The sequence below is a fragment of the Zalophus californianus genome, chromosome 2 (genome assembly GCF_009762305.2).
Source record: "Zalophus californianus isolate mZalCal1 chromosome 2, mZalCal1.pri.v2, whole genome shotgun sequence".
Classification (NCBI taxonomy): Eukaryota; Metazoa; Chordata; class Mammalia; order Carnivora; family Otariidae; genus Zalophus; species Zalophus californianus.
In genome coordinates, this window is record NC_045596.1 from 116336051 (window position 1) to 116361216 (window position 25166).

The 25166-nt window shown below is 40.1% G+C and overlaps 1 protein-coding gene and 1 long non-coding RNA gene across 4 annotated transcripts in view; one reads left to right on the plus strand and one right to left on the minus strand.

Moving 5' to 3' along the window:
• LOC113924287 overlaps positions 1–9028 on the minus strand; it is a 25027-nt gene extending 15999 nt beyond the window's left edge. Inside the window, exons 1-2 of one of the 2 annotated variants that reach the window (XR_003520622.1) lie at positions 8895–9028; positions 7587–7770 (exon numbers count right to left, since the gene is read on the minus strand). This is a non-coding gene — a long non-coding RNA (uncharacterized LOC113924287). The remainder of the gene's footprint in view (positions 1–7586; positions 7771–8894) is intronic. The other variant, XR_003520621.1, reaches the window with a different exon arrangement.
• RAB33B (RAB33B, member RAS oncogene family) lies at positions 8660–23978 on the plus strand. Of its 2 annotated transcripts, none has more exons than XM_027597870.2 (3): positions 8660–9159; positions 9404–9665; positions 21168–23978. In XM_027597870.2, exons 2-3 carry the CDS (start codon positions 9429–9431, stop codon positions 21606–21608), a joined length of 678 nt encoding a protein of 225 aa, XP_027453671.1. In that variant the 5' UTR covers positions 8660–9159; positions 9404–9428; the 3' UTR covers positions 21609–23978. The 2 variants fall into 2 exon arrangements, with proteins under 2 accessions (XP_027453671.1, XP_027453670.1); XM_027597869.1 differs by lacking the exon at positions 8660–9159 and adding an exon at positions 10609–10686 and having other exon boundaries at positions 9313–9665.
• Positions 23979–25166: the final 1188 nt, after the last annotated feature.

The window sequence follows — 25166 nt, forward strand, 5'->3', positions numbered from 1 at the left end:
GGGAGCAGCAGAGGGAGAGGGAGAAGCAGGATCTCCATCAGTCAGTTCCTCACATCTCAGTTCCCACAGGTGACAGAATGAGGACCAGATGTATGTGCAGTGGGTTGCATCACAGGAGAATAATCTGAATTTAGGAGTCTAAGCTTTTATCAAGGCTGCTGGTTACTGGATCATTACCCCCCTCAGGAGAGATTACTCATTATCTTGAAAGGCAAGAAAATTTCCTCTAGAAGAGAGGAGAAAGGCATCTGTAGGTTTATTATCCTGGAATGTAATAAACGTTGGGTTTTTTTTTTTTTGCTAGATACTTATATTACTATGCCCTTTCCCGCCCACAGAAGGCTACTCTAAATCTACCCAGGTTGATTGCCTGCTAAAACAAAAACATCAGCATTCTCAATAAAATTTAAACAATACCTAGAGTCTCAAAACAGAATATTCAAAATGTCTAGGATACAATCCACAATTGTTAAGCATACTAAGAACCAGGAAATTTTCAATTTACATGGGAAAAAAAGAAAGATGCCAACATTGAGGGAACAGAGATGATGGAATTATGTGAGAAAAGCCTTAAAGAAGTTATTTGTTGGGAGATAATTCTCCATTGGTCTCTTGTATTTCCACATATCTTTTTGGGCAAAGGCATTAACAGCTTTTTTCTTGGACTATCTTTTCTGGGATGCTTGTATAGCAAACATCCTTGAAAAACAGAGATAATATCTTCCTCTGAGGAGAAAAGTAGATTTGTTTGCTGTCCAGGATAAAAAAAAATCTCTCCAGGGCACAGTTGGATAGGTTTGCTAGCCCCTTATTAGGGGAGTTTCCCATAGAGTTCCTCTCTTGTAATGCAACTCACTTCATGCACAGGTATCACCTTGTCCTCAAGGCATCACTCTGTGGAAACTGGGACTCAGGAAACTGGCATAAATGCTGATACTCTGTTTCCTGCTACTGCTGTGGGTAATAGGTTGTTTTTTGTTTCTGACCCAGGAGTCTTCTGCCACTGTCTATGAAACTATGGGCAGCCCAACATTAATTTGCAAGTAAGGTAAAACCTCAGGCCCTTCAAAGTTCTTGACTATTATAAAAATTCTCTTACAAGTGGGGCGCCTGGGTGGCTCAGTTGGTTAAGCTTGTCTGACTTTGGCTCAGGTCATGATCTCAGGATCCTGAAATTGAGCCCCGCATCAAGCCCCTGTACTGGACTCCTCACTCAGCAGGGAGTCTGCTTATCCCTCTGCCCCACCCCAACTCATGCTCTCTCTCTAATAAATAAATAAAATATTTAAAAAAATTCTCTTATAAGCAATCAAAAGCACTTTTGAAACCAATGAAAAAATTATCAGCAAAGATATGAAAAATATAATGAAAACCAAATGGTTATTTTAGAATTGAAAACTATAGTAGCCAACTATAGGTGCCCCATATGTTGTATTTTTTGATAGGAGTTTATGTTACACAAGTATATGCACTTGTAAAAGCTCAATGAATGATGCATTTAAGATTTGTGCATAAATTTTACCTAAGGGGAAAAACCCTAGAAAACAATATTGGACACTAGTTAATGATAAACATCTTAAGGGTGATGCCTGCAATGTACTCTGAAATGCATCAAAAAATATGATGCATTGATGGATGGGTAGGAGAATGGATAAATGATATGGCGTATGAAATAAAATGTTAATTCTAGGATCTCGGTGGTGGATATGAATATTTGCTGTAAAATTTTTTCCACTTTAAAGTTTTGCAAAATGTTGAAAAATATTGCTTCTCTTTTATTCTGTCCTCCTTTGATTCCAATTATGTGATAGACCCTCTCATCCTAGCCTCCATCTTTTTTTTGTTTTGTTTTTAAAGATTATTTGAGGGGTGCCTGGGTAGCTCAGTCGATTAAGCAACTGCCTTGGCTCAGGTCATGATCTTGGGGTCCTGGGATCAAGCCCCATATCGGGCTCCCCGCTTGGTGGGGAGTCTGCTTTATCCTCTCTCCTCTGTCCCTCCCTGCTGCTCATGCTTGCTCTCTCTAATAAATAAAATCTTGAAAAAAAAGTTTATTTGAGAGAGTGAGCAAGGTGGGGGGCAGAGGGAGAGGAAGAGGGAGTCCTAAGTAGACTCTGCACTGACCCTGGAGGCTGACACGGGGGTCCACCTTGCGACCGAGATCATGAGCTGAGCCAAAACCGAGTTGGACTTTGAACTGACTGTGACACTCAGGTACCCTCTGGCCTCCATCTTTTAATATCTTTTCCATATTTTTAGTTCCTTGTCTTTCTCTAGTATATTCTAGATAATTTCTTCACATATATCTTCTCATTTATTCTCCATCTGTATCTGATTTATTTTTTAACATTTCCCCTGAGTTTTGTCATTCCAATAATTGTATTTTCCATGTCTAGAAAGACTCACCTGCCTCCCAACCTGCCTGTTCTTTCTTGGTAGTCTCTTGCTCATCTTTGTGATTACATCTTGTACTTTTTTTTTTTTTTTTAATTTTATTTATTTGTCAGAGAGCACAAGCAGGGAGAGCAGCTGGCAGAGGGAGAAGCAGGCTCCCCGCTGAGCAGGGAGCCCCATGTAGGCCTCGATCCCAGGATCCTGGGATCATGACCCGAGCCGATGGCAGATGCTTAACACACTGAGCCACCCAGTCATCTCTACATCTTGTACTTTTTTTGAAACACTTGGAACATAGATATTCTATACTCTGTATCTGTCAATTCCATTATCTATGGCCCTGGGAGTTATATATCTACTGAATGTTATTCCTACAGATACTCATAATAGTTTGGCTTCTTGGTGGTTGGGGTTCTTTGATTGTGATCTCATTGCTTGACCTTAATTTTTTTAAAGTCCTCTTGACCTAAATTGGGGATGTTTTCTTCCAGAGAGGTTTTGCTTCTGTTTCTGCTTGTAGCTAGGGAGCAACACAGACTTCCTATTAATTCAGTTCTTTATGGGAGGGTGGGGAAATCCTATGTATGGCTTTTCAACCTGGCAGCTAGTCTAGGGTTCTGTGTCTGGATTGCAGCTACTGTAGACACATGTCCTCCTGTCTGCTTGCTCATCAGCCTGGGCCAAGGGTTTGTGTGTATGGGATGGTAGTGGAGATTCCTTAGGACTTTCTCAGTCTCTTGGGGACCAATAATGCCCTGTAGAGCATGTCTCATGCAGATTATAGCTGTTTGACAGCAGGGTTCCTCAAAAAACCTTACCAGCCATACTTCTAGAAGAAAACGGTTGATATCCTTTATTAGTATCCTTCTATTTCTACTTTACCAAGGATTTTTAAATTAGACATGGATGTTAAATTTTGTATCAAATACCTTTTTAGCATCTGTAGAGATGATGACACATTTTTCTCCTCTAAGCCTTTATTAAGAATTGTTCTATCTCCTGGATTCACTGCTTGTCCTAAAACTAGAACTAAGCTCTTTAAATATTTGTCCTTTGCCAGCTGGCACAGTGTTAAGCTCTGTCAGTAGAGGATGCTGAAAAGAATTTTCCTTCCCAGTTCTTGCTTTCTTGGCTGGCACTTGCCAGCACATACCTTCTCTAGCACCCCCTATCCTGCACTGCCTACAACTTTTCCTTTGCCTGGCTCCTGAGGTACCAGCGGCCGGCTTCCTAGTGCCCGGCTCCTGCAGTGCAAGGCATTTCCCCAGCACCAGGCTCCTGGTATGGGCAATTTCTCCAGCACCCAGCGGCTTCCCCAGATCCACCTTCAGACTGTTTTGTAGCAAAGTGGCGTCTGCAAGGTACCTACTCCTAAAGAGGTTTCTCTGGCACCCTAACGGGTGGACTTTCAGCAAGTTCCAAAGGGTGGATTACCATCGTGTTTCACTGGCACAGTACCAGAGCAAATTCTTTACCAGTCATTAAGCCAGGGCCTTGCCCTCTGTAACAAGGTCTAGATCTCAGCCTGGAGCTGGGGGCAGGGTGTGTGTAGGGGGGTTGCTGTGGGGAGTCTATCTCCACTTAGGAGTAGTAACTACTTCTTATATCTGATATCCCTATAATATTTAGAGTTTTCTTTACTTTGTACCAGCTAATCCCTCGTTAGTGCAATCCCATCATAGTTAATAATTGTTTATATTAAACATTACACAGCCAACTTACTATGTGGTTTCTATTTCCTGACTGGACCTTGAATGATAGAATTTTCAGTTGTTTTTAAATTGAGAATTAAGGGGCGCCTGGGGGGCTCAGTCAGTTAAGCGTCTGCCTTCGGCTCAGGTCATGATCCCAGGTCCTGGGATCGAGCCCCACATCAGGCTCCCTGCTCGCAGGAAGGCTGCTTCTCCCTCTCCCACTCCCCCTGCTTGTGTTCCCTCTCTTGCTGTCTCGCTCTCTATCAAATAAATCAAATCTTTAAAAAAATAGAGAATTAAAAGGAAAAATATCTCCCAGTTTGTGGTTTATCTTGGTGAATGTTCCATGTGCATTTTGAAATAAATGTGTATTCTGCCACTGTTTGATGTAATTTTCTCTGAATATTAGGTCAGATGGGTTGATAATATTGTTAAAGTCCTCTTTATCATTACAGATTTTAAAAATCTACTTGTTCGGGGTACCTGGGTGGCTCGGTCGTTAAGCGTCTGCCTTCGGCTCAGGTCATGGTCCCAGGGTCCTGGGATCAAGCCCTGAATAGGGCTCCCTGCTTCGAAGGAAGCCTGCTTCTCCCTCTCCCACTCCCCCTGCTTGTGTTCCCTCTCTTGCTATCTCTGTCAAATAAATAAAATCTTTAAAAAAAAAATCTACTTGTTCATCAGATACCGAGGTGATGTTGAAATCTCAGCTATAATTTTGGATGTCTATTTTTTTTCTTTCAGTTTTTACTTCATGTAATTTTAAGCTTTGTTGCTCTCTCTTCTTGATGAATTGACCTTTTTATATTATGAAATGTCCCTCTTTATCTTGTCCTGAAGATAGGCCAAATTCCTTTTCCTGAAGTCTACTTTGTCTGACATTAGTAGATATTCCAGCTTTATTGTTTGCTTACCTTTTTCCATCATTTTACTTTGAACCTGTGTCTTTATGTTGATGATGCCTTCTTTTTTTTGGTAAGCATTAGGACATAATTAGGCCTTGATTTTTTATTTAGAGAGGTATGCCTTCCTTTTAATTGCAGTATTTAGACCATTTATAATTAATTTAATTTTTGATATATTGTATTCTATCTGTTCAATCTACATTTTGTTTCTTTTTCCTCTTGTCTTCTTTTAGACTAATTTGTAGTATTCCATTTTAATTTCTCTGTTGGCTGCTTAGCTATGCTTCTGTGTTTTATTACTGTAGCTGTTGTTCTAAGTTTTACCATATGAATCTTTAACTTACCACAGTTTACCCTCAAATAATATCATACTACAACACATATAATGTAAGATACACAGTAGAAGCTCAAACGATGCAGGGGCTAGAGGTGCCAACCCCCTTTTTCTCTGGTATTTGTTAAACAAGTTCCACAAATTGGGTCTGTTAACCATAGTATCTTTAGCAACTCACACAGTGCCTGTTTTTCATGTGGTAGGTGCTCAATAAAATATTTTTATGAATACATGGAGTTATACATAGTATTCTCTTATATTGGGTGCCTCAGTCAGTTGAGCATCTGTCCTCAGCTCAGGTCATGACCCCAGGGTCCTGGGATCATATTGAGCTCCCTGCTCAGTTGGGAATCTGCTTCTCCCTCTGTCCCTCCCTCTTCCCTTGTTTGTGCTCGCACACGTGCTCTCTCAAATAAATCTTAAAAAAAAATAAAATTCCCTTTGGGGGCGTCTGGCTGGCTTAGTGAGTAGAGTGTGTGACTCTTGATCTCTGGGTCGTGAGTTCAAGCCCCACACTGGGTGTAGAGCTTACTTAAAAAAAAATAAAAATCCCTTTGAATCTGAGTTTTAACTCCTTTTTCATTCTTAACATCTTTTCTCTGATTTAAAAATCTTTGCTATTTTTATTTTGTTATATTTATTTTATTGATCATTTCAAAGAACCAGCTCTTTCCTTTTTTGATGTTTTGTACTTCTGGATTTAATTCTAAAACTCAGTAAGCTAACTTATAAAATGACAGTAATTTACTGTTTAGGTACCAAAATAAAACTCTGCTATTTATACTGTAATATCTCTTTTATGATATTTGGGGTTACTATTAAACACAGTGGTATGTTAATCTGGTGGAGGCCAATAAGACCAATGCTGTACTTCTCTGGGGAATTAAGAGTTCTCTGTTTAAGGGAAAGGTGCCTCCTACTATCACCCGGGATGGACAGGTAACCAGAATTGTGAGAAGAGTCCTGATATAGGCCAGTGGTTTTCAATGAGAGCAGGGACAGGGCACAGATTTTCCCCTCAGGGGTATCTGGTAATGTCTACAGAGGGTTTGTTCAAACTAGGAGTGGAATACTACTGGCATATATTTGGTGGTAGCCAGGGATGCTGCTAAACATCCTACAGTGCACAGGTCAGCTTCCCACAACAAAGAATTATCTGGCTCAAAATATCAGGGCTGAAATTGAGAAACCTTTATATGGGCATGCAAGAGAACTCTCCTTTGTCCTCCGTGCTCAGTCCTGAACATATGAGTGAAATTGCCTAGGAGCTATTCCATGGTAAGATCAGTTCAAAAATGGCCTCTGCCACAGGGAAGTGGCATCTCTGCAGCAAAAAAACCCAAAAAACTGAAAATAAGTAATTATACTTTGTACATAAGATTACCCTTATTTTGTGTTTCTAATATTCCTTCAGTTTTTTCTATTAAAGTATTTTTAAATATACATCTAAATAAATTATAAATCTATAAACCTAAATAAGTACCCTAAACCATTTATAATGTTCCAGTTGAAGTTGTATTGCTAAAAGTTCAAATTTAGTCTCTTCTCAGCTATGTTGCAAAGTATTAAGAAAAAGTTAACATGCTGATACTCTGAGGTCAAGCCGTAGTGACAGCAAGTAGTGAAGAATTCCAAGGACAAAATGAATTCTCAGAAAACAGGGCTGCATAACCCATCCACTCTTCCCAGTAGCAGAATCTCCAAGTATCAAACCTGGAGGTTCTGGGATTATTCAGTTAAGAAGAGTGACATACTTCAGTCACACAGTCTCTCAAACTGCAAGCTGAAAATACAAAACTCTTCATAACAGTGTCAAGTGTCTATAGTATTTCTTCTATTTAAGTAGTGCTGAAATGTGTATAATTGGTAAAGAGTTCAAATTGACAAACATGCAAAAAATTTTCTCACTTCATTAATTTATTCATCATTTGCTGAAAAACAGCTTTCCGTCAGTAGTCAAGAGCTGACAATCTGGCTGGTAAGACACAACACATAATTATGAAACTTAAACAGTGAAGATAGTATTCAAAGACCAAATAAACAATACCCCAAAAAGCAAAGAACAGTCTGAACTGAAGTAATCACGAAAAGCTTCAGAGGTGAAACTTTTGAAATATGAATAGGATTTGGATAAACAGACAAGAAAATTAATTTCTGATACAGTTTAGTAAGAGCTAAACTGAAAATGCTAGAATACAAAAGAGAAAGGGTCTTAGGGTGCAAGGATGCTAATGCTTTTTTTTACTCATCCTTTGCAATTACCTGATTATCCAGAGCTTTGAATTCTTCAACTGGTTTTTGTCCTAAATCTTCAGCTTCTTTAAATGGGATAGGTAGAGTAAATTAGAGGAATATATTCCAAGGCCCTCCAATAGTATCTGGGATAATCAATCTTCATAGAAAATAATCTCACAAACAGAATTTTCCAGTCCATGTTTTAGTTTCTCTAACAGGATACGGAGTAAGTGTAATTGGCATACACATTCAACCAGGTGAGTAAACTTTTTTCCCTGGCTAACATAACTTGCTATACTAGTGGCTGTATAGTTTTTCTACAGCAACAGAAGTTACTGTATATTAAGGCTATCGCAAATTCGTGTTAATTCTGGGCAGCCTCGGGTTCTACCACTAATTTCTTCTGACTACATTTTCATTTTACCTAATGGAATAAGCAGTTTATCTCCTTTCCTAGAACTTTTAGTGCTCTACTGTTCCCCTCACTCTATTTAAAGCCTACCGTGTCCTCCTCTCCACAGCCCTTGACTTTACAAGCAGCATAACCATTTGCTCAAACAGAAAAAAGGAATGCAGGCTTGTTATTGCAAAACAACAAAATGTTTGCACATTTTGGACCTTTTGTGTGAGTTAATGTATGGTAGGTTTCATCTGGAGAATTCACGGTAATCCAGAGAAGATTTTTTAAGGTTGGGTGGTCTCGTCTATTAATGTTTTTCTTAAATAGTGCGCCAAGACAACTTCTGCGTGCGCTCAGGAATACTGAACGGCTACATCATCGTCACCCAGGCATTAAGACATAACTAGGGCATAATGGGTTTTATTCTCCCAAGAGAGGCCGTCGGGTAACAACTCTCGGTTCAATGGCTCTAAGTGGCCCACATGTGATCTGCTCTACTTCTTGGGCCTGAGGCATCAGCCAGACGAGCCCTGGGCACCACCAGAGTCCCGCGGATACCCTCACATGGCCTACGGGGCGCCTAGGAAATTCTCCGTGCCACGGCAGTAGGCGGCCTCGACCTCCCACCTGCTGTCAACCAAGCGCCTGCCAAGACCAAGGCTGCCGAACTCCGTGAGGCCCGGAGCTCGCCTCCACCAGCTTCCCGCGCCTTCCGGCGGCGCCTCACGCCCCACCCCCCTACAGTCCTCGTTGCTGTCCCAGCTCCTGGGGTCCAGAGGGCCCGGAGGAGGCAAGGGGGCACAGCCGACTCCGCAGCCCCTGGCTGCAAGCCAAGAGAACCCGCTTCCACCTGCAAGCCCGGGAAAACCCCACCAACGTCCACAACGGCGCCGAACCCTACATCCCAGCCTTCCGAACACCTTACGGCCCCTCACCAGGCACACGCCCCCGTTTAAGGCGGCTCCTTGGCCCTCTCGCGAGAGAGTGCCTGGTGGTACCTCCTTCCTTTCAGCTGTCTTTCTCTCCCCGCCCCCAGAGTGATTGCGCGGCTTCCTCCGGAGGGCGGGAGCCTTGGACGTGGCGAGGCCGGGCCAGCCTGGGTGCCGGGCCTGGGGCGCTCTGCTGGGCCGCTCGGTGGGCCAGCCCTCCGCACCCGCCGTCAACCTCCCGCCGGGCCCCGCAGCCGTCAAGCCTTTCCAGGTAGACTGGCGCCGCCAGCAGTGACGGCGGGGTGGAGCCGCGGGCTAGGTGGGAGGAGCAGCGAGACCGGGCTGGCGGGCGCCACACCTGCGCGACGCGGGGGCGGAAAGGTGCGCACGCGCGCTGCCGGGCTGGGAGGGCGGTGGCTCCTGTGACGTTGCGCAGCCGATCGGGCAGGGTGGGCGCGCTCGCTCGAGGTGGCGTAATCTCTCAATCTTTCCGCGTCTCCTTTTCTCCGCCTCAGTTTGGGGCGGGTCCGGAGAACGGAGATGGAGTCGTCTCTTGAGGCAAGCTTCTCGTCCAGCGGTGCGGTGTCCGGGGCTTCAGTATTTCTGCCTCCGGCTCGCTCGCGTATCTTCAAGATAATCGTGATCGGTGACTCCAACGTGGGCAAGACGTGCCTAACCTACCGCTTCTGCGCCGGCCGTTTCCCCGACCGCACCGAGGCTACTATCGGGGTGGATTTCCGAGAACGTGCGGTGGAGATAGATGGGGAGCGCATCAAGGTGAGCGGGGGTCGGGGGGGGGGGGGACGACTGTCAGGGAGGAAGGATGCCTTGGGATGACAGGTCCCAACCCCGCCGTGGGTTAATCGCTGGCCTTGTGCAACGTGTGCGCTTCGTCTTTTCTCAAGCTGATGTAGAGATTGGAGCTGGGGATTGGAAGGATTTATATATAGCAAACTTATAAGGCAGTGCTCCACAAACTTTAATGTCCCGCGATTTACCCGGGCGACTTGTTTGTTTTTTAATGCGAATTCTAATTTGGTGAGGTCGCAGGTGATGCAGATGCAACTAGTCCGTGAACCACACATTGAGTAGCCCAGAGTGTAGAAGATATCCGTGGACTCATTGGCAGTGTCTTATGTGTTGGGAGTCAGTGAAGTAAGGCCGAAGGAAAAACAGTGAAACTTCTCAAGTATGGAAAACATTTAATAAATATCATTTATTAAACAATTGAGCACTGCCCTTGATACTGTGGAAGTAAAACCTTACTGCCTTTGAGGAAGTAGTTAGGTGTTCTCTTGCATGCAGTTTTGCTTCAGAAGTTTCTGTATGACATTGAATTGTGTAGAAAAATCTGTTTTCCTGCAGAAACATTCTATACATGAATAGTTCTTGCTTGGTTTGCGGAAAGCACATTCTTAGCGCTACCCTATCCCAGTTTTTAATTCTTATTGGTGGCTCCTGGGACTAGGGACTCAATTATAGTGGAAAAGGTAGTAGGCCCAAGGCCAAGATTAGGGTTCTGAGGGGTTGGAATGGGTACATTGGAAAATGAGGATCAGTGACAAGGCGAGACCTCCTGCTGGTATAAACCTTAGACACACTCTTCATTCCAGACCACCACTAAGTCTGTAGCCATTGGCTAATACAACCCCTTAAAACATACAGACCCCAGGAAAAGCTCTGCCTTCCTTATAGTGTTTACTTTTTTGCTTTAAATTAGGATGTTCATCTTTACCTCAGTTCCCCTGTGGGAGAAGAAGCAGACTCATTTCTTCATTCCTACCCTCACATCCTTGAGGCAAGAACAATTTATTTTTTAGTTCTCCAACCACCATCCTTCCTCAGCCCATCCCCAAAGGGGTTTAAATGCTAATGATGTAAAGGAGAAATAGGGTTGAAAAGAAATCAGCCTTCTATAGGCCCTTTTGCCTTTTAGTTTTTATTTTAATCTTATCATTCCATTCAGGCTGCCAGTGGTAGTCCTTTGGGTACTCTGTATTAGGGAGTTAAGAAAGATCTGTATATATTACAGAGGAAAAGACAGAATAAGAAGAGACTGAGTCTTTTTCATCAGAATTAGGTTAGGCCCAGAATCCTGAGGGTGAGGGAAATAATGGGGCTTCTAAGGTTTGAGAAGGAGGTTAGTTTGGGAAAAGCAGGAGTCCTGGGAGAAAGTGCATGGGCTTTGGAGCCCAACTGACTTGGCTCAAATTTGAACCTATGAAAGGGTAAGGATGGGCTGTGTGTCCTTAGATGGGTGACCAATTTTGCCCAAGACTTTTCCAGTTTTAAAACTGGAATTCCCACATCCCAGGAACCCCCTCAGTCTCAGGTGAACTGGGGTAGTTGGTTACTTTAGTCCTAAGGCAGGTTCTTTAATCTTTCAGAGACTCTTTTCTTTTCTGAAAAAGTTGGGATGATAATACCATATGAGATTAGATGAGATTAGATGAGAGATTATATGAAGCACCTGGTTCATAATTGGTAATCTTAAGAAGATTCTTCTTCCTCTGTGGCTTAACATCATCATTCCTCTTTGGCACCATCAATTCTATGGCTGTGCACCCAAAGCGTGAAGTAGAGGTAAAGTAGGGCATAAGCAGACAGCTGAAGGTGAGAGAAATTACCGTAAAAGCATGATTTTAAAGAAAAAAGTAGAGGGAATGGAGGCAGGGGAGGAGTTGGGATTTTCCTCCTTTACCTACTTATGGGTTGCCATTTGTACTTGAACATCTCAGATGAATCAGTTGCAAATTTAAGAGATACTTATATTGAAAAAATATAAAACATGTCCCGTATCTAAGCTGACTACTTAACTACTGGGTAAGTGTTGGAGGTGATAAGTAAACCAGAACCATAAATGTGATGAATCTGGGAGCACAGAGTTCATTGTTCTGATTGAGAGCAGTGAGGAGAAAACATTTTTTTCTGGGATTATTCCTTCTCAGCTTTAGCCTAACCTGTTTGATTGGTAGAGACCTGGATAGTAAGTTTCTTTTTCTTCTAAGGCCTTAGCCATTGACTTGTACCTCCAACTTTTTTTTTTTCCTAAAAATGTATTTACTTGAGAGAGAGCGAGAGAGCTCACAGAGGGGGAGGGAGAAGCAGGCCCCCCGCTGAGCAGGGAGCCCGATGCGGGACTCGATCCCAGGACTCCGGGATCATGACCCGAGCCGAAGGCAGACGCCCAATTGACTGAGCCACCCAGGCACCCAACTGGTGCCTCCAACTTTTAAGACTTGAAAGGTTTTTATTGTGGTTGAAAAGACTAACAGAAATATTCTGAGATTTCTGTAGTAGAAAAAGACATGACTATATTGGACATTGTTTTTTTCACAAAGTTTTAAGAAACAAAGACATTCCAAAACAGCCATACATTATATATTGGACTTTTTTTTTTTTTAAGATTTATTTATTGAGAGTGAGTGGGGGGGAGGGGCAGAGGGAGAGGGATAGAATCTCAGGCAAACCCCCCGCTGAGCAAGGAGCTGAGGAAGGAGCTGGATGGGAAACTCGATCTCAGGACCAGGTGCCCCAGGACATTTTTTTTAAAAACTATTTTTAGGGGTGCCTGGGTGGCTCAGTCCGGTTAGGCATCTGACTCTTGATTTCAGCTTAGGTGGTGTTCTTGGGGTCCTGGAATCAAGCCTGCCCCAGTTGGGCTCCCTGCTCATCGGGGAGTCTGCTTCTTCTTCTCCCTCTGCCCCTTCTACCAAGTATGCGCTCTTGCTCTCTCTCTAATAAATAAATAAAGTCTTTAAAAAAAAAAAACTTTTTTAGTATCTTAAAAAAAATTGAAGTGAATTTAGAAAAGCTTTATTCCATGTCCTGCTTCTGCTTTTTTGTTGTTAACCTGTAATATATCTTAAGTGCTGCTGAAATGTTCATATGTATTTTCTCTTTGGAAAATTTTTAGCCTAATCTAAAATGACATGTTTTTTCATTTTTCATCTTAAAGTGAAAGCTGGAAAGCTTTATGTTACTTTAGTAACAACATGACATTCTGGACATCTTTATTTGTTTGGTAAAAGTGAGATACTGTGTTCAAATATTTTTTTTAAAGATTTATTTGTTAGAGAGAGAGAGAACGTGCAGTCACGTGCACACACATGAGTGGGGGGAGGGGCAGAGGGAGAGAATCTCAAGCAGACTCCCTACTGAGCGGGGAGCCCAACTCAGGGCTCCTTCCCACCACCCCAAGATCATGACCTGAGCCAAAATCAAGAGTTGGACACTTAACCATCTGAGCCGCCCAGGTGCCCTGTGTTAAATGTTTTTAATTGTGGACTGGAAGTTTTTCAGAGAGCATGTCTTAGGGCAGTGCCCTTTCAGAATCAGTTAAAATGTCTTATGAAATGTAGCAAAGTCTATACTGTTCATCTGTTCCTAAGTACTATATATGTATGGTTGAAAAAGGAAAATCTTGTTTGCAGAATTTTGGAAGTTGAACAAAATTATAAAATGAATTCTTTAAATAAAAACACATTTGATTTTTAAATTAAGACTCTCAACCCTAATCCTTATGCTCCTCCTTGTATGTGTATCCCCATCATAACTAGCTATATTCCTTTCATACAAGCATTTTACAATGGCAGACACCAACAGAATAAAAGCCTCATGTTGCATTTAATGCATCTTCTCATTAGGGGTCAGCAGTTTCTATTTGAACATTGGGATTGCTTACTTATCAATTGTAGAGGTATGACATTTTGCCATGTTAAATAAAAGATACTAATATTAACTAAAAGAACGTAATTGGGACACCTCTTCCCCCATTGGTAAAACAAATATTTAATGAGTAATTGCAGGAAAGATGACATTTTTGTTAGTCACAAAGAATTATGATACATCATAGGGGTTGGCAAACCATGCTTGAGGGCCGAATATGGCTTGCTGCCTGTTTTTATATGGCCTGCAAGCTAAAAATGATTTTTACTTCTTTAAATGATTGGGGGGGAAATCATAAGAATATGATTCATGACAGGTGAAAATTATGTGGAATTCACATTTTAGTGTTTATAAATGAAGTATTGAAACATGGCTATGCTCCTGTGTTCACATATTGTGCTTGCTTTTGCGCTACAGTGGCAGAGTTGAGTAGTTGTGACAGACACTGTTAGGCCCACAGAGCCTAAGATATTCACTATTCTAACCCTTTACAGAAAAAGTTTGCTGACCCTGCTATAGTGCATAGATGAATTGTCCTAGATTGGGGGAAGATTTATATACCTAAAAAGATGACCATTAAAAGCAGGCGAGGAATGAGTGCCAAGTTATTGTTTGGATGTAGATGGAGGAATCATTTGTGCTTGGAGTGCTAGGTGAGGTTTCACAGAGGGAAGGCAGAGCTGAGAGGGCTTTTCTGAAGAGGACCATCAGCAGGATACTCTAGCAGGATCAGAGGTTCCTGTGGAAAGGTGGCAAGTGGGAAGAATTTGAAGGCATTGGTAGCAACATTTGTGAAGAGTTTGAGAAAGCTAAAGAGTCTAGGCTTCATTTTGTATGCTTGGTAAAAAGTCCAAGTGTTTTAGGAAAATAAATGTGGCAGCAATTGAGAATGAATATAGAGTGATACTCAGTCTACCCCTTGACCTGGTTTTCTGTCTACATTCTCTCCTTTGGTAGTCTCTCGATGTCAGCTGTCAGTCCACGAAGATAACTTCCAGATCTTTGTTTAGCCCACCTCCCTCCTCGTCTTACTCTGCATTTCCTACTCTCTTCTAGACGTGGCCATTTGGATATTCCCTCCTTCGCCTTGAATGTCTGAAGTGAGTTCATCTGCCCTGGCAAACCTGCTTCTGTTTCTTCCCACATCACCCAGGTTGTCATGATGGCGTCCCACTTATCCTCAAGGCCTCGTCCCTCTCTTTTTACCTAAATCAAGCTGGTTCTCTACATGCATGATGCTCTCATCCATCCTTTCGTCAAAGTCCTAGTTCAGGTCTTTCTTACCTCCCTGTGAACTGTTGCAGCAACTCAACTCATCTCTCACGCGCAGTACTCAATGAGCCTATTTTGTACATTATTGCCAAAATGCCAGATTAGTGTTGCACTTTAGGGAGATTAATGTCCCCTGCCTCAGATGCCCCGGGTAGTTCTCTATTATGTTGTAAAATTCCAACTTTTAAAAAGTAATGTCGGACTTCCTTCTTCTTGCTCCAGACTGCTTTTTAAACTTTTTTTCCCATTAATTTCCTTCAGGTACCCTATAGTCTAGCTGCTTATTTGCCGATCCCTATGTTTCCCCTGGCATGCCCCACTCTGCCTGAATATTCCCTCTGCTCAAATTTCACCACATGTAATTTCTCCTTATTAAACTCAGTGTGTCTATCAAAAATATCCCGTCCCTCCTTCTCCATTCTATTTCTTCCTTCTATAAACTCCCTCCAGCACCTTACCTGAACCTTTAAATGATCTCTTAACTCCCTGTATTATGTAGGTGTCTCTACCTCTTCTATTAAGTCCTTTTCAGTCTTACTTAGAGCAGGTTCCATGTCTAGTAATGCCTTGGACCTCTCTGAGTATCTAGCTCAGTTTCTAAACTAGGTAGTACTAAGGGGATACATATCAAATGTATGGAAACAAGGAGATCAATTGGTAGGCTACTCTGGAAATCCAGAATTGAGGTAATAAGGGAAACTAATGGAAATTTGATAGCTGATCATTTGGGTTAATACCTTTATCATTTTCAGTCAAGCAAAAACAGTATTAAGTCCGTTTAGCCAGATCATTTTTTATTTGGGTCATAAAACTACTAAAAGAGATTTCATCAACAGTAAGAATCTCCTGTTGGGATTTGGCAAATAGCTAGGTTGCCATCTTTGTTGGAACTTCGTATTAGAATTTAAAGTTGAGATTTGTGAAATATTATTGAAGTATATTTTGTGTTGTCCTTATAATGTGTAAAATGGGAGTAATATCTATGGGAGCATGTATTAGCCATTTTTTATAAAACATTGTTAAATTGGGAAAAACTGCTCTGAAAATACTTCCTAACTGAACCAAAGCCATGTCACTGTCCTGTCCTTTCTTTGCTGTCTCTCTCTGCTCGTCCCCAGTCCTCTTGCCCTAGCCTCAGTGTCCCATGCAGGCCTGAAGGTTGCAGACAGCATGGCTGTGTGCCTTTGCCTGAGCCTTCACTATTTCAGCAGTTACGTCAGTGAAATTTTGAAGCTTCTTTTTAAATACTCCTTTGTGGGACATCTGGGTGGCTTAGTCAGTTAAGTGTCTGCCTTCGGCTCAGGTCATGATCCCAGGGTCCTGGGATCGAGCCCCGCGTCGGGTTCCCTGCTCAGCGGGGAGTCTGCTTCTCCCTCTCCCGCTCCCCCACTGCCTGTGCGCTCTCTCTCTCGCTCTGACAAATAAATAATTAAAATCTTTAAATAAACACTCCTTTGTAAATGCCTCGTTAACTTAGTAATTTCTTTTATGGCTTTATGGTAAAGTGTAAAATTTACTATTTCATACCTCTTGTTTCCTGCAAGTCTTAATAGGGTAGAATGCATAGTTCTGAACAGGGTTGATGGAAAACTAAGTATTGTTGAGTCCATCCCATCCTAAAACAAACAAACGAATGAACGGTTTTCTTAGGGATAAACAGCCTCATGATCACCACTGTTATTGGGGACTTTCACAGTTCTTTGAGGCAGGTTTAAATTCTATGTAATTATTATTTTTTTAAAAGTTTAGTTTGTTTTTATAGAAAAAGTGATTGGTTGTTATGGAAAACAGAAAAGTAGAAATAAAAGGGGAAATTGCCTTAACAACAACCATGGTTATTTGGTATTATTTCCTTGTGTGCTTTTCATTTATTTGTTTTTAACTTACAAATATTCTTTGCTTAAAACATTCTAAATCATTTTTCATTGATGAAATGGTTTTTGAATACCTGAGCTACATGAAATGTTATTAAAAGAGAAAAGATCAGCTCCAGTTTTTTGGACAGCTTTTATATGGGTCATCCAAATTATTCCCCAAATATCTTTCTAAATGTTAAAGATACAGTTTGGAGTGGGGTTGGTTTTTTTTTTTTTTTTTCTTTTTCTGGGTCACTCTAAAAAACAGATATAATTCATATACCATAAGATTTACCCTTTTAAAATATACAATTTCGTGGTTTTTAGTATATTCACAAGGTTTAGTATATTCACTCTCATCACTGTCTGATTCCAGAGCTCTGAAAAGAAACCCCGTGCCCATTTTAACAGTCATACCCCATTCCTTCCCTTCCCTCAACCCTGGCAGCCACTGTCTATTTTCTGTCTCTGGATTTGCCTATCTTGGGCATTTCACAGACATAGAATCTTACAATATGTGGCCTGTGGCATCTGGCTTCCTGCACTTAAGATCATGTTTTCTAGATTCATCCATGTTGTGGCATGTATCAGTACTTCATTCCTTTTTATGGCTGAACAGTACTCTATTATATGGACATACATTTTGCTTCTTCCTTCACCAGTTGATGGATATTTGGGTGGTTTCTACTTTTTTTTTTTTTTTAAAGATTTTATTTATTTGAGAGAGAAAGAATGAGACAGAGAGCATGAGAGGGGGGAGGGTCAGAGGGAGAAGCAGACTCCCCACTGAGCAGGGCGCCCGATGCAGGACTCGATCCCGGGACTCGATCCCGGGACTGCAGGATCATGACCTGAGCTGAAGGCAGTCGCTTAACCAACTGAGCCACCCAGGTGCCCCTGGTTTCTACCTTTTAGCTATTATGAATACTGCTGCTATGAACATTTGGGTACAAGTTTTTGTGTGAACATATCTTTTCGGTTCTCTCAGGTACATACCTGGGAGTGGAATTACTGGGTCATGTAGCAACTCTGTTTTTCTTTTTTAAAATAATTTATGGAAGTGAAATTCATATAACATAAGGTTAACTATTTCAAAGTAAACAATTCAGTGGCATTCAGTAGATTCATAATGTTGTATAACCACACCTCTATCCAGTTTTAAAATATTTCAGTCATGCCAAAGTAAAGCCCCTCCCCCATTCAAGTCTCCCCATCCCCCAGCCCTGGCAACCACCAAATCTGTGTTCTATCTCTATGGATTTCTCTATTTTGGATACTTTATATAAATAGACCCATAGAATATATGTTTGGCCTCTTTCATTTAGTGTATTTTGGAGGTTCATCTTTGTTGTAGCATGTATCAGTACTTTATTCCTTTTTGTGGGTAAGTCATAGTCTGATTAACTTTTTGAGAAACTGCCAAACTGTTTTCTAAAGTGCTGCACTATTTTACATCCCCACCAGCAACGTATGAAGATTCCAGTTTTTCTACATCTCCACCAGCCCTTGTTACCGTCCATCTTTTTTGTTTTTTTAATGGCTATCCTGGTGTGAGTGTAAAATGGTATTTCATTTGTTTTTGATTTGCATTTCCTTGATGGCTAATGATGTTTAGCCTCTTGTCATGTGCTTATTGACCATTTGTATATTTTCTTTGGAGAAATGTCTGTTCAGATTTTTTGCCAGTTTTTAAATTGGTTTATTTGTCCTTTTATTATTGAGTTATAAGAGGTCTTAAATATTCTGGATGGTACACCCCTATCAGATATTATTCACAGGTATTTTCTCCCATTCTGTGAGTTGACTTTTACTTTCTTGATAATATTCTTTGAAACACAAACATTTTTAATTTTGATGAAGTCCCATTTATCTGTTTTTCCTTTGATTGCTTGTGCTTTAAATATCATATCTTGAAACCATTGTCTAACCCAGTGGTCACAAATATTTATCCCTATGTTTTCTTCTAAGAATTTTATAGTTTCAGCTCTTAAATTTAGGGTTTTTTTTATCCATTTTGAATAAGTTTTTATATTGGTGTGAGGTTTTACTTTTCTCATGTTATAAGGAGACCAGAGGCAGCAGTCTGTGTGATGGTTACCCTGTTAGCAGGGTTCCAGGTTTATGTAGACTTCTGTCATTCTTGTGTGTGGCCTTCTTCATGCTCATAAGATGGTTGCTGAACCTCCAGTCATTATATCCCATTCCAGGCAGAAAGAGTCGGGTGAGAGAGGTGCAAAAGGCACGTGCCAAATGCTCTATCTTTTTTAAAATCACATATCCATAGTTTCCCTGGAAAACCCCACTGAAAGACTGTCTACCAGTTATTGGCTAGAACTGTATGTCATTTGGCCTCCCTTAGTTCCAGGAGAGCCTGAGAGATCAAGTTTGTATAGTATTTTATATTTCTGCCTAGAGCAAAATCTTGTTTATGTTAATTAGAAAGAAAGGGAGAATACTAAGCAAGTGGAGAAATTTGGTCTTAAAAAGAACTACCAAGAAAAAAAAAATCAGAGCTGATAAAATTTAAGGTAGCATGGGGGTGCCTGGCTGGCTCAGTCAGAAGAGCATGCAACTCTTGATCTTGGGGTTGAGTGCAAGGCCCACATTGGGTGTAGAGATTACTAAAAAACTTTTTTTTTTTTAATTTGGGTACCACAGAAGAGATTGGTGATCAATATTTTCATCTCTAATCACATTTTAAAAAATGTATTTATTCCATCTTAATTGAGTAATTACCATGTGCTGCCATATTCTGAGCACTTTATATCTTACATCCTACTTACTTTTATGGGCCATCTACAGGATCCTCTCATTTCCCTCTACTTCTGTCTCATTCTGTGAAAAATCACCAGTTTAGGCTTCCAGTCCATAGCCTGAATTTATATAAATAGTACAAGTCTTTAGGTCAAAAGTTATCTAAGCAAATCTACCTCTAATCTTTTTCACCCTCATCACTTAACTTTTTTAGGAAGTAAACAAAGGCAGGGGAATTCAGTGTTGTAAGAGAATCATAACACATGACTTATATTTACCTTTAGATATTATTTTCCTCAGGCCCTCCCCCCCGTATTTCAATTAGGAGATATTGGAATAGTCTTGTTGGTAGAAATGTTTAGGTTAAATAAGTGATTTTTCTAGCCTTTTAAGATTTTCAAGGGGGGGAATTCATAGATGAATGTACACACACACACACACACACACACACACACACACACACACACACACACACACACACACACACACACACACACACACACACACACACACACACACACACACACACACACACACACACACACACACACACACACACACACACACACACACACACACACACACACGTTTGGGGACTAGACCTAATGACTCCTAGCATCTGTCCTAAGTCTACTATTTTAAATTAGTCTAGTGGAAGGTAGAGAAGGGCATATAGTAATTAAATTTATAGGAATTAGACACTTAATTGGGGGTGGTTGGGTGGCTCAGTCGGTTAAGCATCTGCTTTCAGCTCAGGTCATGATCCCAGGGTGCTGGGATTGAGCCCCGCGTCGGGCTCCTTGCTCAGTGCGGAGCCTGCTTCTCCCTCTCCCGCTGCCTGCCACTCCCCCTGCTTGTGTGCTCTCTCTCTTACTTAATTATTTGAGAGAGAGAGAGCATGAGAGTAGGGTGGGGCAGAAGGCAGACGCTTAACCGACTGAGCCACACAGGTGCCGGTAAATAAATAAAATCTTAAAGAAAAAGAAAAAGCAATTAGATATTTAACATGTATGTTAAAACCTGATATATTTTTACTTAATATTTTATTTATTTATTTAAAGATTTTATTTATTTATTAGACAGCGAGAGAGGGAACACAAGCAGGGGAAGAGGGAGAAGCAGGCTCCCCACTGAGCAGGGAGCCTGATCCGGGGCTCGATCCCAGGACCCTGGGACCCCGGGACCATGACCCGAGTGGAAGGCAGACGCTTAACTGACTGAGCCACCCAGGCGTGTCAATTTAATATTTTAAAATCAGTTTGTTTTTTTTTTAAGATTTCATTTATTTATTTTTCAGAGAGAGAGAGAGCACGAGCAGGGGGAGCGGCAGGCAGAGGGAGAAGCAGGCGACCTGCTGAGCAAGGAGCTCGATGTGGGACTCAATCCCAGGACCCTGGGACCATGACCCAAGCCAAAGGCAGACACCTAACTGACTGAGCCACCCCAGGCATCCCTAAAATCAGTTTTGAGTTGTAATTTCATCCAAACAAATTTAACTTACTGAAATTTAAGTGCTGAGTTGAAATATTTGTTCTGACACTTGTATTAATTATGAGGTAACTATAGTATCATGCAGTCTGGATCTCATAAATTACATTGAAAAGGCATTATGGACAAGAACAAAGTAATTTAAGTGAAGAAGTACTAAAGACCATGCGGAGTTGATTAAAATTTTCAATATGTATAATTGGAATGAAATTTTCAGTTTTCTCTCTTTTTTCATTTTCAGATCCAGTTATGGGACACAGCGGGTCAAGAACGATTTAGAAAGAGCATGGTACAGCATTATTACAGAAATGTCCATGCCGTTGTCTTCGTGTATGATATGACTAATATGGCTAGTTTTCATAGCCTGCCATCTTGGATAGAAGAATGCAAACAACATTTGCTAGCCAGTGACATACCACGGATTCTAGTTGGAAATAAATGTGACTTGAGAAGTGCCATTCAAGTACCTACAGACTTGGCACAAAAATTTGCTGACACACACAGTATGCCTTTGTTTGAAACCTCTGCGAAAAACCCCAATGATAATGACCACGTGGAAGCTATATTTATGACCTTGGCTCATAAACTTAAGAGCCACAAACCATTAATGCTTAGTCAACCCCCTGATAACGGAATTATTCTGAAGCCCGAACCAAAGCCTGCAATGACATGCTGGTGCTAAGTTACAGTCTTTATTATACTATCTAATTTTGACTAAAGAAATGCTTTTGAAGTATGACAGTGATAAGTCATAAGATTTAATCTCAAATATAATGGATCATCCTGATATTTTACTGTTTATCATTGTCATGCTAATTTTTGTATTTTGTATCTACTTAATTACATTTGTCATTGTGACAACACAGGGCAAAAGTTGGTTTTCACGTGTGGTTGAAAATGAAGTAAAGGTAGGATGAATTAGACCATCTTCCCATTGAGAGCCCAGTGAAGGAGGCTTCAAATGAGAGCACGATGGTATTTTAGGAGTAAATGACTGTTCAATCCTGTGTTCTGGAATTGAAAAAAAAATTAAGGGTTTAGGACATACTTAGTAGGTATGTTCTTTGGGAAGTGTTCTCAATAGGACAAAACTGCTATTTGCCTCTCCCTGGAGTTTTGTCTTTGTATTATTGATGTATTTAATTACATTATTATTGGTACATTTGAGAGCCAAGACTGTATTTAGTTCCATTGTGGGGAGAAGGCATAGAATATTTTCTGGTTCTCAGTGCATAAAGAATGACTTCCAGTGATTCTAGATGCTTGATATTTCTAATCAATATATCAATCAGATCTACAGAAGTCATTGTTATTTTTAGAAAAATAATTTGAATTGTTTTCTTACTAAATTCTATTAGAATATGCAAAAGCAAGTCTGACTTTAATGTAAATGAAGTGATATAATAAGGTGCTTTATATTTTATTTTGATATCTTTAGTGAAAAACCAGTTGAAAGCATCGGAGGAGTTGTAACTTGGGGGGAAATAGGTAAATGTGGTTCCTGGCTACCACAGGAGACCTCTTCTCTTAGCTTTTAGTAATTTCAAGCTGTGTATCTGGCCTAGTATCTCTTGCTCTCCCCCACAGTCAGTCAATTTAATGACTAAAGGTTGAAGTAACAAATCAACTTCTATTTGGATTGTAGCTCTGAAGGCATACCTCTAATTCCTAGGAGTCTACATATATTTCTGTAATAGTATTGTGTTACAGTGTTTCAGTTTTTAAAATCTTTAAATTTTATGGTCACAAGAAGCTATTCCTCCTCAGTATGAAAAATAAAGTAGATATTGAGAAATACCTTGTCTCTCTCCCTCAGTGGTGTAAAGAATAGTTCAAGAAGTTTCTTACCCTAAGTATGTTTATTTTAAATCTAAGACTTTGCACATAGAAAATAGTAAGTTTGCATACAAAGCTATTACATGAATGGAACATAAGCCATGAACTTTAACTGAAGGGTGCACATTCACTAGTTCTGATAGATTGCTGTCCTTGATATTTTAGAGGTAATTAAGCCAAAAGATGATTATACTTACAGTATTTTCAGAATGTGGGAAATCAAATATGTAATCTAATCTAGTTTAGGAGTTTTGTTTAATCATCATGGTGATCCTAATTGGATAATTTAATTATAAAAACAAGGTAATGCTATTAAATGAACTGAAAGAAGTAATTATAGGAAATAATTATTCAGTTTTAAATATTAGAGCTTAAGGAAAAACAAGTTGGCTTTATCTGTGTTTAGGGAGATTAATCCAATTTTCCTATCATGCTAGAATTAAAAATGGTTAGAATTTAAATTGTTGATTTGTAACTATTTTTGTAGTAAAACAATGACAAGTGTGCTAATTGTGGTGGATGTAACAGTTTTTTAAAGAAGGGAATCTGTTTGTTGCTTTTAAAACATTTTCTAAAGTGTGGGAAGAAAGTTTACAAAACTTCCAAGCACATTTATGTTTTTAAGTGCTGTTAAAATGGTTAAAAAAATAATTTAACTGTTTCTTTTTATAAGAACGTAATGTAGGTATCCTTTACAGTTCTGTGAAAGAACTTATTTTTTCACTTTAATATTTATTAATTTTAAAATATTTGTATCTCATTTATAATGATTTACTGTTTTAATTTTTTCTACATATGTTTTTATTTTTTAAAGAGCATACTTATCAGTTGAATGGGGATAAAAGTTTTAGATATTTTCCAGAATATTTATAAAACACTTCCTTGTTGAGAAATCACTTCCAGAATGGTGGTTATCAAACAAATAATTATAAATTTTTAAAGCACAAGTCACAACATTTTGTAACTCCTGTGTGAATTTATTTTAATTGTGATCCTTAATTGAAAACATCAGGTATCTTTTGGGAAAGTCTTAATTTGAGATCAACCTAAGGAAGCTAATCCAGAATCTAATGTAGTTAGCTATTAATGACAATGCTTTATTGACGTACATTGCTAATATGTTTCCTCATGGAATCTAAAGTTAAATAATTTCATTGTGGAATAGTGTCATTGTAACATTTCTTTATGAAGTTCAATAAACCAGCTTTGCCATAAAGAAATTGTGTTTCATTCCCTTTGGTTATTAGGATGAATACAGGGTAAAACAAAAAAATCTTTTTTCCCCTCTGCCTTCCAGGTAATGTATAATACGTTAGAAACAAACAAACGAATCTGTTTGGAAATACATTTGGGGTTAAAGAACTTTTTGGGAAAAAACCTAAATATTAAAATTAGATGATAAGGGTAGATTTTTCATTTGTGTGGCTGCGTAATCAGCTTGTTTAAGAGCACTTCAGGGTAAACGAATACTGTAAGAGTGGTTGACATCTCCAGATTTAGAGGTAATATAATTTAACAAAATGAATAATTATAAAATGTATGACAAAAAAGAGAAGGAATTACGTGGCAGGTCTAAGATCGCAATTTCTACCTTCACATTACTGATTTGGGCCCTTTAGGAGAGTGTGGATTGGGGTTTGGGCCCCAGAAGTTGATACTGCTTTGCTCCATCCATTTATTTCACATGTAAGTTACTCTTGTCAAACACAAAATTACATTATTCATGAAAGACTGCTTTCTTAATCAGATATTAAGATAATAAGTTGGTTAAGTCTTTTTTTATTTTGTTAATCACCATACATTACATCATTAGTTTTTTTTCATTATTTTATTTATTTTTATTATGTTAATCACCATACATCATTATATCATTAGTTTTTGATGTAGTGTTCCATGATTCATTGTTTGCATATAACACCCAGGGCTCCATGCAGTACATGCCCTCTTTAATACCCATCACCAGGCTAACCCATCCCCCCACCTCCCTCTCCTCTAGAGCCCTCAGAGTGTTTCTCAGAGTCCATAGTCTCTCATGGTTCATCTCCCCCCTCCAATTTCCCCCCTTTCATTCTTCCCTTCCTGCTATCTTTTTCTTTTTTTTAACATATGTATTATTTGTTTCAGAGGTACAGGTCTATGATTCAACAGTCTTACACAATTCACAGCGCTCACCATAGCACATACCCTCCCCAGTGTCTATCACCCAGCTGCCCCATCCCTCCCACCCCAACCCCGCTCCAGCAACCCTCAGTTTGTTTCCTGAGATTAAGAATTCCTCTTATCAGTAAGGTCATACAATACATGTCTTTCTCTGATTGACTTATTTTGCTCAGCATAATACCCTCCAGTTCCATCCACGTCGTTGCAAATGGCAAGATCTCATTCCTTTTGATGGCTGCGTAAT